The sequence below is a fragment of the Vombatus ursinus genome, unplaced genomic scaffold, assembly GCF_900497805.2.
Source record: "Vombatus ursinus unplaced genomic scaffold, bare-nosed wombat genome assembly UNPS02014833.1, whole genome shotgun sequence".
Lineage (NCBI taxonomy): Eukaryota > Metazoa > Chordata > Mammalia > Diprotodontia > Vombatidae > Vombatus > Vombatus ursinus.
Window position 1 is genome coordinate 3970509 of NW_020954611.1, and position 15040 is coordinate 3985548.

General features: G+C 38.4%; 1 protein-coding gene across 1 annotated transcript; it reads left to right on the forward strand.

Annotated features, from left to right (window-relative positions):
- Positions 1-382: 382 nt before the first annotated feature.
- LOC114026189 (deleted in malignant brain tumors 1 protein) lies at positions 383-6080 on the forward strand. Its single transcript, XM_027839816.1, has 4 exons — positions 383-476; positions 3491-3617; positions 4325-4515; positions 5755-6080. Exons 1-4 carry the CDS (start codon positions 383-385, stop codon positions 6078-6080), a joined length of 738 nt encoding a protein of 245 aa, XP_027695617.1.
- Positions 6081-15040: the final 8960 nt, after the last annotated feature.

Sequence of the window (15040 nt, forward strand, 5' to 3'; positions counted from 1 at the left end):
TGCTTTTAAATTTTTCTTTCTTCCCTTTTGCTTTCATTCCTCAACACTGAAGATGGCTGTACTTCTTTCCCACTTTCAAATCTTTCATTTATTCATTCAACAAATATTTATTAAGCACGTACTACGTGCCAAGCAATGTGCTAGGCATTGGGGATACAAAGTCAGTACTGAAATAGTCCTTGCCTGTTATTATTATTTAAATAGTATTAGAATCTTAAATCTGCTGTGACCTGGGAAACAGAAAACCAAACTTGTTAGAGCTGCATGAAAAAGAGAACTGACAAACTGCAGGGCAGAGAGGAGGTACCGCAGACATCGCCTCAGCCGACGTGTTAATAGATACCGAGGGAGGGCCTGAAAGACTCTCTTCTGAGTGAACTACATGAGCTTTATCACAGGGACTCTGGCCCATCTACCCCAGCTGCTCAGGGGCCCGGTTTGCCTTTTTATGTGGTTCTTGGCTATGTTCCAGCCAGGTAAGTTTGCCAGATAGGTGATCTCTGTGTAAATAGGGTGTTCTTGTAAACTGTGTACATGCAGAAGCATATGGAGAAGTACATGTGAAGAACTAGACCTTAAGAAATTTTAAAAACAAAAAGAATAGGCTTAACATGACCTTGCATATGATAAGTAAAGAATCCAAATGTGATTAGTCTCTGTCTGTCTCCCTTCTCAAACAGAAAGCCATAACACCACTCCATTCCCTACCACTACTGATCCTTTCACTCTACCAGGTAAGCCATGGCTTTTCTAGGCTCCCTTCAGAGGCAAAGATGGGGCTCAGGTCCAAAAGGTTGCTGTAATGGTTATTGGACTCTTGAACAATTCTCTATGACAATCACCACAAATACACCCGAGTGGGCTGGGTTAGCTGCTGGGTCTCAAGAGATCAGAACTAATAGGGCCATTCTATTCCCCAAATTCCAAGTATAAGCAAGGAAAAACAGTGTAGTGCAATGAGGTGAGGGTGGGAGAGAAAGAGAGAGAAAGAGAGAGAGAGAGAGAGAGAGCTAGCTTCTTTGAGGCCAAGAAGACCCAGGTTCAAACTCTGGCTCTGATACATACTGGCCATGTAACCCTGAGAAAATGGTCTCATTGCCCTAAAATACTAGAACGTAAGTTGCAGAGAAAGTGCCAGCCTGCATTGTTAGAAAGAGTCCCTCAAGGGGGCAGCTAGGTGGTGCAGTGGATAAAGTTCTGGCCTTGGAGTCAGAAAGACTTGAGTTCAAATCCAGCTCAGACACTTGACATTTACTAGCTGTGTGACCCTGGGCAAGTCACTTAACCCCCATTGCCCCACCAAAAAAAAAAAAGAATAAGTAGAAAAAGTCCCTCACCTGGGAGTTTCCTATACCAATTAAATTATAATTTCAGTGCGAGGAGGAAGACTTCTACCTGCAACTTCCACCTTCCACCTGCAACTCTATTTTCAGAAACAAAAATAATCCTTGTCCTCAAAACCTTGTACTCTTCTAGGGGGAAAACCACATGCAGATTTCTCTCCATTTGGGTCAACTGGCATTTGGGAACATTTTCAGTCTTATCAGGATGAATTCATTTTTTTCTTAATTGATCTCACATTGATCTCTTTCTCCAACAGTGTGCAATACAATTCCTCCAACATATGGTAAGTCCAATCTTTCTTGGTTAAATGAATCTAAAAGTATTTACCCAGCATTTACTGTGTGCCAGGCCTTAAGCTAAGCATTAAGAATAAAAATACAAAAGTTCCAGCCTTCAAGGAGCTTAAAGGGATTAAAAGCATTAAGGATGTGATGGTCAAGGAAGTGAGTTTTGGTCTGGGGAGTTGTAGAGATGATGAGTTCATCCATAGAGCAAGAAATTCTGTCCTTTCCAGAAGTGGCTTGATGATTTGATTACTATACCCAGAGCAAAAGGTGAAAATGAGGTAGAGGGGCAGTTAGGTGGCACAGTGGATAGAACCAAGGGCCTGGAGGCAGGAAGATTCATCTTCCTGAGTTCAAATCTGGTCTCAGACACTTACGAACTGTGTGACCCTGGGCAAGTCACTTAATCCTGTTTGCTTCAGTTTCCTCATCTGTAAAATGAGCTGGAGAAGGAAGTGACAAACCACTCCAGTGTCTTTGCCAAGAAAACCCTGAATTGGGTCACCAAGAGTCAGACATGACTGAACAATAAACAATAACACATACAGGCTAGCAGGACAGACAGCAAGATGGCCTAAACAGGGAATTAGAGGGAATGTAGGGGCCAGCTAACTATGGTTACCTAGATCCAAGGCCATGAAAAATGTTATTGCTTTATGTTCCCAAATTGCCACAGATCACAATCTATTAAAGGCCATTATTATGTCCTCTTTCTTAAAATGTACTATTCTTGCCTCCACCCCAGACTGCTGATAAGCCCTGACTTCTCTGGCTTATGTGAATGACTGATGGCAAATATTAAAACCAAAAAAGTCCAGTTAAATAGGGCAGGAACTGTCTATTTTTGTCTTTGTATTATAATAATACCTAACATTTGTCATAGTATTTTAAGGTTTGCAAAGTGATTTACACATATCATCTCGTTTTATTTGATTCTCAACAAACCTGTGAAGTAGATGTTCATTATACCCATTTTGTAGGTGAGGAAACTGAGGCTCAAGTAACCTGTCCAGGATCAGAGAGATAGTATCTGAAGCAGCATTCAAACTCTGGTCTTCCTGACTCCAAGAATAATGCCCAATGCACCACACCATCCAGCTGCCCTCTGGTCACTTAATAAATGATTATTGAATTAATTAATTAAGACCTTTCTTCTAGAAACTATTCTAGGTGTCAGGGATATAATGACAAAAATAAGACAATTCCTGTCCTCAAGATGCTTACATTTTCCAGAGATATATATAGGAACACACAAAAAAATAACATAAGGAAGAATAAAACAGATAAAAGGAGAGATGAAGATATAGCACTCATGGAAAACAGGAGAGAGGTCACTTTGAGCTTCACAGTCAATAGGTTGCTTTTCATTTGAGATATCTAATAATAAAAATATCCTATAGTTCAGATTCCTCATTAACTTACATTTGTGTCTCCTCCTCTCTACACTTCGATTTAATGAAAGCTGACTATGAATATCTATAAAAGGTTTTTCCTTTCATTTCATAGATCCCCTTGAGGGCTGTGGAGGCTTTCTGTCTGGTTCTGAAGGCTCATTCTCCAGTCCCTCCTACCCAGGAGTGTATCCAAATAATGCTTACTGTGTGTGGCAAATAGAAGTGGACCCAGATTTACTCATACACCTCATCTTTGATGATGTGGAGTAAGTATTGGCAGGCTAGGATGACAATGGCAACCACTACCCAAATTGAAAATGGTGGCAACCTTTGCCCTTCCTCCCAGTTCTGCTTCTTTTCCTAAGCGGTTCTGTGGAAAGACATTTGCCCGCTCACATGGCAGCATGGCAAATGTTGTGGGCAATTCTTTTAGGTCTTGTGACTAAAGTCTAATTGTGATTGTGTTAGGCAAGATTTTAACTTCATCAGAAAGTCAGAACCTGGTGGGGTGGTGGGATTCATTCAGCCACGGCCCCTTCTACAGTCTCATCACATTGAGACCCCGGGAGATGAGTCCTCTCCTTGGAAAGGGCAGGCTCAAAAGAATTCCATTAGTTTTATCAGTCAGTTTTGTCTGTAGGTTTAATCACCAATAATTTATTAAGTGCTTACAATATGCCAGGCACTGAGCTAAGTTGTAGAAATGACTTGAACCAGAGAGTTACTATCACAGCAACTGCCTATGGTGATGAGAGCTGCCACAGAATCAGCTATATGGTACATGCCTGATTAGTCTTGACTAAGATATTTGTTTCCCCATAGCAGACAATAGAGAGATCTAGAATCTAACAAGACAGAACAAAGACTGGCTGACTAGTGTTCTCAAAGTCTCCCTCCTTAATATCAATTACGGTGGCCCCCAGGACCATATGGAAAGGGAAGCTCCCCTCCCTACTCTATGTCATCATATGAAAATGTGAAAAGGGTCCTGGGTTAGGGAGAGACTAGGATGAGTTATTAGTCTTTCACCCTAACCCTTGCCTACGTGGGTGACCCTACCATGAAACATGGCGTAAACTAAACACCAAATAGCATTCAATTAGTCATAAAGCCTATTGAACTTCCGTGAATTGTAAAAGCACAAAGGGTGAAAAAAAGGCTTAAAACACACCCTGGTGCTTGCTACAGTGGGGAGATATGTGTGCTTGTGTGAAAAGACTAGAGTAAGATATTGATATGTAATTATGGAAGATTGATCCTGATACAACACAATAAACAGGCTGTCTCCTCAATTCTCTTCAGGCTAGAAGGCTGCTATTTCGATTATGTTGACATCCTAGATGGATCACCAGGTGGCTCTCTGCTGCAGAGAATTTGTGTTGGCTCCCCAAACACAATTGTATCACTTACAAACAAGATGACAGTTATATTTACAAGTGATTACAGTGTTCAAAAAAGAGGCTTTCAGGCTTGGTATCAAACTTTTCCCAGAGGTAAGAGTCTTGGTTCATTCATTTATCATTAAAATAAACAATAACATGATGTGTCTAGCAATTTACATTCATTGTCTCATTTGAGCTTCACAACAAAATTATGAAGTAGGTATCATAGATATTAATACCTTCATTTTACACTTGAAAAAACTGAGTCTCAAAAAGATTAAATGACTTGTCCATGGCCATACAATGCTAGAGTCCATCCTGATGGTACCCATCTTGTCAGAAATAGCCTCCCCCATCCTACAGAAACCAACAGAGGGTTTCCCTCCACAAGATGAGGCAGTCCATGGTAATGAGAGCCAGGCTGATGATTCTATACAAGTATAGACCCAACCTCTGGTCTATTGCCTCTGCCTTCCCATTTACAAAGAAAACAATGTGACTGAAAGAGCTCAACACTGAAAGACTACAACAAATGCCCCCCACAAACAAAAAATAATAAATTATAGCCCTTCTTTGTGACAGATAAGTATCATCAAACAAAAAAAAATTCAGATGTTGGTCATGTCTGAAAATATGTCCTGTTCTGAACCTCGAGTACATCACTTTTCAGCCAAAGAAAAGAAAAATATGCTTTCATTATCAGCCTCGTGAAATCATGATTACTCATTGCATTGATCCACGTTCTGAATCTTTTCAAAGTTGTTTTCTTTTACATTATTGTTACCATTGTACCAATTGTTATCCTGGTTCTGTTCTCTTCACTCTGCATCAATTCATGTAAGATTTCCCAGCTTTTTTTGAATTCTTCACCATTTCTTACAGAACAATTATTATACTCATAACACCACAATTTATTCAGTCATTTCGCAACTCATGCATACCCACTTTGTTTCAAGGTCTTTGCTTTAAAAAATGCTGCTATGAAAATTTTGAACATCTATATCATTTCACTCCATATTTTTAACCTCTTTGGAGAATGTGCCTAGCAATGGGATCACAGAGTCGAGGCGAATGCTTAGTTTAGTGACTTTTGGAGTTTACTGCTTTCCAGAATTGATTTCCAGAAATCGCTTTCCAGAAAAGATAGAATAATTTATAGCTCTACCAAGAGTGCATTAGTGTGCCTATCTTTCCACATTCCTTCCAATAATTGCATTTTCCTTTTGTTTTTCAAATGTTTTGGTAAGAAATGGAACTTTAGAGTTATTTTAATCTGTATTTATCTTATTATAAGTGATTTGGAGCATTTTTTCATATGGTTACTTACAGCTATTTTTGTTCTTTTTCCAGATGGCAGCTTGAGACTGGTAGCTTCCTCTAACAGATGTGAAGGTCGGGTGGAGGTTTATCATTATGGACAGTGGGGGACAATTTGTGATGACGACTGGGATCTGCAGGATGCACAAGTAGTATGTAGACAACTTGGCTGTGGGGCAGCTATTTCTGCCCCAGGAAATGCCTATTTTGGCCAAGGATCTGGACCCATTGCCCTAGATGATGTCCAGTGTACAGGGAATGAATATCAACTCAGTGACTGTTCTCATAGGGGTTGGTTCTCCCACAGTTGTGGTCACTATGAAGATGCCAGTGTCATCTGCTTCAATGTCAAAGAATAACTTTTTTAAGGTTTTTTTAAACCCCCCCCCAAAAAAAATACTAATCAAAGTTATTGTCTAAGGAAATGGTGCTATGGTCAATCAATTTTGTTTTTGTCCTAGACACAACATTATCTAAATCTTTTGGAGCCTTATGCTTGCTGCAACTGACCCCCACATTTCCTCCACTAGTGAGCTCCATCACTTGGTTTTGTTGGCCCTCCTTTTTTCTCACTTCCAAGACCACACAATGTCGCCCAAGTTTGCCTGATTCTAAAGCACAGGCTTTCTCCCCTTCTCAGGAACTATAGAATCATCCACTGTTATAAATGGGAGAGTTCTCTACTCAGTGATCTAGTCCAACCACTTTATTTGATATGAGGAAACTGATGCACACAGAAATGAAGTATTTTAACCCAACTCCTATAGTTCACTAGTGGCAAATCTTGCCCTAGAACCCCTGATCACCCAACTCCCAATTCATCGTTTTATTCTGCATACTCATGTTGCTGGAAATCATCAAACAATCTGTCTGCAAGTGTTCACTCCTACTCATTATAGATAAAAATGAAGGGAGGTTAGGAAACCGAGCTATGGGGCCTTGGTTTCCCACCCTCTTCTCTGACTGAACCCCTTCTTCCAGATCTTTTCCCTGAAGTAAACTCAATAAATCTTGTCTGGATTAGATGTTGAATCAGTTTCTGTTTCTTGCCAAACTGACACTGTACTTGGAATTAGAAAGTCTGGGTTCAAGACTTGGATCTACCATTTATGAAATGTGTGATCCATGGATCACAAGGTGCCTAACCTCTTTGAGCTCATTTTCTCCTTTATAAAATGTGAATAATAATATACTGCTGCCTACCTCACTGTGTTGTTGTGAAGAATGCATTTTGAAAGGTTCACAAATGTGAGCTATGACTATACTTATATCTAGGTCCCCATTAGGGTACATAATGAATCTTGTGAAGGGGTAGCATTATTTGAATTTGAAATGCATGTTTCTATTGGGATGTAACTAATTACCATATTTATATAATTATAACTTTGAATAAGACAGATTTGAATTCATGCAAAATACTTCATAGGATTCATTATCTGCATCCCTAACCTTAGATCTGGTGATGGATATTCCCAGTTGGCCAAAGGCCCCACTTTTCTAGTTATTCCAACTCCCCCAAAGCAAGACTTTGAGCTTCAGGCTCTTTCACAAGATCCTTGGAACCTCTTCTTTCACACCTAGTCTCAGTGAGTCCATACTCTTCCTTCAAAGTCCTATTTTTGCTCCCTGGATTAAAAATCCTATATTTTATCTGTCCTCTAAAAATTTCTCTCCTAATCCTGCTGCCCTAACCTGACCAAGTCCAAACCAAACTCTCATTTTCTTTAGCCTCTTATACTTAATGGCTCTGGTTTCTCAAAGTCCTCTCTCACCCTTAACCCATCATTTTCTATCCAGGTTGGTTTTCCTGATGCAAATTGACTCTCTAGGTACTAGGTTCTATCCTTCTAGTAAAGTTAGCTTTTCCAATTCCTGCCCTAGACTGGCACCTGAGCTTTGTGTTTTCTTGGAGTCATGGGCCTGAGACTATGAGGCTTAAGCCTCCATGATCTCTCTACCAAATGAGTATCTAAGCAAGACTTTCCTTGTTTTAGTCTGATCAAATCCATACCCTGATAGACCTTTTGCTTGTCAGGGAAACTGATCCCTAAATCTCCTAAGGTCAGCTGCTTCTTTCTAGTATAAGGAGTACATGGGAGGTGAGAGTCATAGTATTTGAGTGACAAGAATTTTTAAACACTAGTTGCCTGGGCTCTCAATTTTCTCTCTAATCACTGACTATAGAATAAAGTAGAATGAAAAGAGTCAGGAGATGTGGGTTCAAATCCTAGGTTACCTACTTGTGTGGCATTAGGCAAGTTGCCTAATCACCCTGGGACTCACTTTCTGATCGGGACTCTGCCCTGATTAGATATAAGGGTAGAGACCCAGGGATCTGGGCTCTTGATAGGTGTACACATCCCATTGTATGCATAAGCCACCATTCATCTGTGTGCCTGTGGAACTGTAGGGCTGGGGAGTCATACACTTACATGCCTATGAATGATAAACTGACTTATTTATGATCCTTTGAGTATTTATGTTCATTTTTGGTACCTCACCAAAAAACTCTTCATAGTAGTCACGGATATAATTTATATATATATAAGTTATCAAACTCCATCCTCCCTATCAGGGCACAACAGGTAATAAGGGGGTCCCACTTATGACAGGGTTATTCCCAATTTAAGATGGGCCAGATAACCCATATTAAATTCAACAAGCCAATCCAACAAGCATTTATTAAGCACCTACTATGAATGATGCACTGTGCTAGGTGCTTGGGACAAAAATAAAAAGGCTAGAAACACCTGAGGGGATGTGCTTTATGCCATTCACTCCCATAGCACACATTTTTCTTCCCCGATTTCCTCCCTTTCCTTCCTAGCTTCCTCACTTTCTCAAAACCTTGTGCTGGAACATATCTGTATGCTGCATTGCCACTCACAGCCCCCTGGTATTTGCAGTTTAAGGTTCTCTCTAATGAAAAAACTGCCCAATTGCCTTATGGGGGAAGAGTAATAGTCCAGAAAAAGCATGGCATCATTCCCAGGTATGATCTTGACTCCCCTAGGAATTCAGAAATATCCCTTATACTAGCATTTCTAAAAACCAACCCTGATAGTAATAATGAGAATAGAGAGTTTTGCTTTATGCCTTGTTCTTAATGGGAAAGTTTCCATTGTTTCTTTATTAAATATAAGGAACAACTTGGTTTCATATAAATGTTTTTTACCACATTAAGAAAAAAAATATTTCCCTTCTTGGGCAGTAAGGTAGCATAGTAGATAGAACTGCAGGTCTAAAATCAGGAAGACTCATCTTTGTAAGTTCAAATCTGGCCTCAGATACTTACTAGGTGAATAACTCTGGACAAGTCACTTAACCTTGTTTGCTTCAGTTTCCTCTTCTGTAGAATGAGCTGGAAAAGTCAATGACAAACTACTCGAGGATCTTTGCCAAGAAAATCTCAAATGGGGTCACAAAGAGTCAGACACAACTGAAACAAATGAACAATAACTTTCTTTCTTATACTTTTTAGGTTTTTTTCCAGTATTAATGGGTATTAAATTTTACTAATGGCCTTTTCTGCACTCTTTCATGCTCACTCTCACAAATCCTCACTCACATTGGCAAGTAGAATCCCTGGAGAACAACTGGTTACTGTTCTCCTCAAGATTCTAGGAGTAACCCTGATGGAAGTGGGCAAGAGAAAAGCATTTATATGGCACCTACTATGTGCCAGATACTATGCTAAGCACTTTAGGGAAGGGTTGGTTTTTCTAGTACTATCATTGATAAGCCCCCATCCAGTGCGTTCCCCCCAATATCAGTCACTAGTTAGTATCTCCCCAATATCAGTTAACCAGTATTGATCTCTCCTCGATACCAATTAACATCAATTAGCTTTTAAAAAAGGCTTATTTACTGAGAAGCTGTAGCAAGAATCAAAGTACAAAAATCTCTCAAATGGGAAATATACTCTCCTCTACTACTCTAGTCTCTTGGGAGAGACCAGGAAGAAGAACCTCTCCATCACATCCATTACTGGTAGCAAGCTCACCAAACTGCCATGTAGTCAAAGAATATTCCACAGGCTCTAAGACTAGGCCATCACTTGCCAGTTCTCCTCCCCCTCCCATTACAGTCTCTAGCAAATCGCCCCCACAATCACATCCATTGCCTCTCTTATCTTAAATTTCTCCCGATCTACTGGTTCCTTCTCTGCTGCCAACAAAGATGTCTATGTCTACTCATCCTTAGAAATCTACAGTTGATCCTGCCATTTCTACAATCTTACATTCTCCTTGAGAAAATAATTTATACTCAATGTTTCCATTTCCTCTATACTCACTCTCTTCTAAGCCATCTGCAATCTGACTTTAGACCTCATCATCCAGCTGAAACTACCTGCTCCAAAATTATCATTGGTCTCTTACTTTCTGAACCAAATGGATTTTTTCCGCAGTCCTGATCTTCCTTGGCTTTTCTGCAGCATTAGACACTGTCAATCACCATCTCCTCCTAGATACTCTTTCTTCTCTCGGTTTTCATCACACTACTTTCTCCTGGTTCTCCTTCTATTTGTCCAACTGCTCCTTCTCTGTCTGCTTTGCTGGTTCTTCACTAATGTTACACCCACTCTCCATGATTATTCCACAAGGCTCTGTCCTGGGAACCCTTCGTTTTGCTCTATGCTACCTCACTGGGTGATCTCATCAGTAACCATGAGTTCAATTATCAGCTTTATGCATATGATTCCCTCAGCTATCTATCCCACCCTAATCTCTCCACTGAGCTCTCCATGTTATCTCCAGCTATCTCTTAGACATTTCCCACTGGATGCCCTGTAGGTAGCTCAAACTCAAGTCCAAAATAGAACTTACCTTTCATCTCAAACACTCCCCATTATGAATTTTGCTATTACTGTCAAAGGCACCATCACCTTCCTAGTCACAGAGGCCCACAATCTTAGTGGTATCCTCAACTTCTCATTCTCACACTATATATCCAATCTAATTACCAAATCTAATTGTCTCTGCCTTCACAACATCATACACATTCCCTTCTCTCCCCTCATACAGCCACAATGCTAGTTCAGGCCCTCATTACCTATCACTTAGACTACTGCAATAACTTTCTAACTGGCCTCCCTTTCTCAGGTGTCTCCCCAAACTAGATGCCACGGTGATTCTTCTAAAGAATTGTCCTGACTATGTCACCCCCAGTTTAGTGAGCACCAGTAGCTTCCTATTACTTCCAGGGGTACATATAAACTACTCTCTTTGGCACTTAAAGCTCTTCATAACCTGGACTCTCCACTTTCCAGTATTCTTATAACTTTCTCCCCTCTACTCACTCTACAATCCAGCTAAACCAGCCTATTTGCTGTTCCTTTTACCCATCACTCCATTTTCCATCTCCATACCTTTTCACTGGCTTTCCTCCATGCTTGAGATGCTCGGTCCTGTCACCTCTGTATCAGTTTCCCTGACTTCTTTCAAGATTCAGCTGAAATCTCACTTTCTGGAGTGAGCCTTTCGCAGTCCTCCCCCAGCTACTAGTACCTTTCCCTCCAAGACTATCTTCTGCCTTCTCTCTCTCTCTCTCTCTCTCTTTCTCCCCCCGCTTTCCTCTTCTCTTCTTCTTCTCTCTCTTTGACATGTAAATAACTAGGTAATATAAAGTATACATACAAGATAGATATATACACACATAGATACATACAAGATGTGTATATATATATACATCTTGTATATTTATCTTATATTACCTAGTAATACATACACACATATATATGTATATCTTGTATTACTCAATTATTTACATGTTGTCTCCTCTATTAAAATGTGTGCTCCTTGAAATCAGGAATCCTTTTTGCCTTTCTTCATATCCCCAGCTCTTAGCATAGCATAGTACTTGGCACATAGTAAGTGCTCAATAAATGCTTCTTGTTATTGATATTTGTTGTGATATCTCTTTTCTTATTCCTGATTTTGTTAGTTTGAATTTCCTCTCTTTTTTGTATTGTATTCTAGGGTATTTTTTCCATTTTGTCTTTCTAAGGAATAATATTCCCTTCCAACAAGATTGGATTTGTTTATTAATCCAATTGTTCTTTTATTGCTTTTGCCTTTTATTATGATTCTTCATTTGTGGTTATTTTCTGATTTAACCGAAAACTCATTAATTTTCTCTCTTGTTAATACAGGCATTCAATTATATAAAGTTGCTTCTATGTGATACTTAAACTAAAGTGGATTAATTTTTATAGACAGTAGTCAAGAAACATTTATTAAGTACCTACTATGTGCCAGGTACTATGCTAAGTGTTAGAGATACAAAGAAAGGCAAAAAAGAATGGAGGGAACAACATGGAAACAATTATGTACAAACAAGCTATAAACAGGATAAATTTGCAACAGCCAACAGGGGAAAGGCACTAGAAAGGAGGTTAAGGAATGGCTTCCTATAGAGGGTGGGATCTCAAAGAGAGAGCCAAGAAAGACAAGAAGCAGAGATTAGGAGGAAGAGCATTCCAGGCAAAACCAGGGTCACTGGATCAAAGAGTATGTGGAAAGGTATAAATATTTTTTAAATAAGGATTTATATAGCACCTGTGCTAAGTACTTTAAAATATCTTGTTTGACCTTCACAACCATTCTGAAAGATAAGTTAGTTACATTTTACAGAGGAGGAAACTGAGGCAAATAGAAGTTAAGTAACTTGCCCAGGGTCACACAGATGGTAAGTGTTTAAGGTGGTGCAGTGGATAGAGAACCAGGCCTAAAGTCAGGAAGACTCATCTTTCTGAGTTCAAATCTGGCCTCAGATACTAGCTGTGCCTCAGTTTCCTCATCTGTAAAAATGAGCTGGAGAAGGAAAAGGCAAATCTCAAATGGGGTCATGAAGAGTCCAACACAATTTAACAACAACATTTTCATGAATTTCAAGAATTTCATGAATTTCAACATTTCAAGAATTATAATTCTTTCATGTGTTGAAAATTTCTTTTCTCAAATTATTTATAACTTCCCTGTGCTATAGAAAGTGACTAATTCTTAGGACTGTCCCAAGTGTATAAGTAAATTGCCTACATCCCGCTCTTTAGTTATTTCCAAACCACCATCAAATCCAACTTCTTTATAACTCTAGTCAAATCTATAACCTTCTTCCTTCCTACTGAGTTTATTTGATTTACATTATTCTATTAGTGGAGTTAAACTTTTTTTTACATTATTCTCAATTCTAGCTTGATGTTAAGGGAAAAAATTCTATTCAAAAGTGAAATGGGCTACCTCAAAGGGTGGTAGATTCCTTCTCCTTAAGGTCTCTAAAGAGAGGTTATGTAACTACTTGTCAGGAATGGGAAAGTAGGGATTCTTTCATGTACTAGATGAACACAGATACTTTGCAACTATCAAATTCTATGAATTTGCAATCTGTAATTATATAAAAAATATTATACTATTTTTCTTTTTCTATCTAATTCTTTTTAAAAATCATTTATTCCTTTTGAAATGTAGTTATTACAACTTAGGGGTGAAAATATTAAATAATGATATTCTTTCACTGACAATGTTATCTTTAAAAACAATACTATTCCTTCATCTATCTCACATAATGCTTTCTATTTTGAATTCAGCTTGGTTTGGTATCATCTCTATAATTCTAGTTTTCCAGAGTTAGTTAAAACATGTTAAATTTCAGTTCATTTAATCTTAAATTTTTGTACTTTTTGTGCATTAAATGTTTCTTATAGGCAAGATACTATTAGGTTATGGTTTTTAATCAATTCAATTGGTTTTCCTTTTCATAGGGAAATTCATTCCATTTAAATTCAAACTTCTAACTGTTAAATGTGACTTCTCAATCATATGTTGTCAAATTATTTTGTTAGAAGGGAATATAAGATGCCTTATTTCACTAATACTAAAAATTTCCCAACTTTAACATACAAATACTATTAAATATATTAGCAGTATTTCAAAAATAAGATGGAATATTTGTAAAGTGCTTAACACAGTGCTTTGCACATTGTAGGTCCTTAAGAAATGCTTATTCCTTTCCCTTTCACTATTTTATACTATTAATTTTGTAAATTTTGTTGAACACTCAAATCCTTTATTTACTTTTCTGTTTCAGAAGGGAACTTTGGTCTCATATAACTTGCCCTTCCCCTCATCCTCCACCCTATTAAGTTACCTGCCTTTGTTATCTTGTTTTTCTTTCCTCTCTGTCACTCTTTTTGAATGCTGGGCAAAGTTCTTTGCCTGTTTCCCCACCTTTCCCACCTCCAATCTAAGGCAGTTTGTAAGATATAGTAATTAACTAAAACAATCTTTTTTTTTCATACCCATGGGATTTATTTATAATAGAAACTACTTGATTACAATTGTAAAGTGTCTGCTAATTAAAGTACTTGATTTCATGACCCAGATCTGGCTCTGTACTCTTCTTAGTTTTTTATGTCAAAAACTATTGCAAGATTGGCCATTGTCTCCACAAATTTCTCAAGTTTTGGTGGACTTTTAAATGAATATATTTTAGGACTGAAAAGGATGCTTAGTTTTTGAGTTGGAATAAATTTTTATATCTCTAAATTTTCAGTATTTCAAATTCCTGCTTTGTCATTTTTATTTTTATATAAAAATCTTTTAGACTTTTGGAAAGATGAAAGAATAGAAAGTTGCATGACTGCCTAGCTCTTTAATATACTCCTAAAAAACAGCAAAAGAAACACCAAAAAAACCCAATAATATCAAAAATTATCAAAGGAAAATTCTTTTAAAAAAAGAGCACTAAAATTAATTCAATCCCACAAACATTCATTAAACACTATGTACAAGGCACTATGCTAGGTGCTGGGGGTACAAAGATAATAATGAAATAATCCCTGTTCTGAAGGAGTTTGCATTCTTTGGAGAGATACAACATGAATGCAAACTGTCTCTGTCTTTGTCTCTATGTCTCTCTTTCTCTCTATCTCTGTCTGTCTCTTTCTGTGTGTGTCTCTCTCTGCCTCTGGGTCTCTCTGTCTCTCTTTCTCTCTGTCTCTGTCTCTCTCTATAGATAGATATAGATAGATAAATAGATAGATAGATAGATAGATAGATAGATGTGTGTGTGCATAGTGATTTCAAGAGGGAAAGCATGCTAATAACTGGGAGAAGCAGAAAACATTCCATATACAAAGTGGCACCTGAGTTGTGCATTCCTGGAAATTCCCTCAGTCCTTGAGCTGGTGAGTACATTTAGTAGCATCGCCCAATTCGTCTGTTCCCAGATGTCTTTAGGACCAATAGCCCTCCTTGATAACTCCTTTCTCTGCTACAGCAGAGTCTACTTTCTTTTTCTCCTTTTTGCCTTTTCTCTTTTT

Coding starts and splice junctions, on each gene's coding strand:
- LOC114026189 (XM_027839816.1), top strand. CDS start 383: ATGAGCTTTATCACAGGGACTCTGGCCCATCTACCCCAGCTGCTCAGG. Junction 477..3,490: donor CTTGGCTATGTTCCAGCCAG/GTAAGTTTGCCA, acceptor TGATTGTGTTAG/GCAAGATTTTAACTTCATCA. Junction 4,516..5,754: donor GTATCAAACTTTTCCCAGAG/GTAAGAGTCTTG, acceptor TTCTTTTTCCAG/ATGGCAGCTTGAGACTGGTA.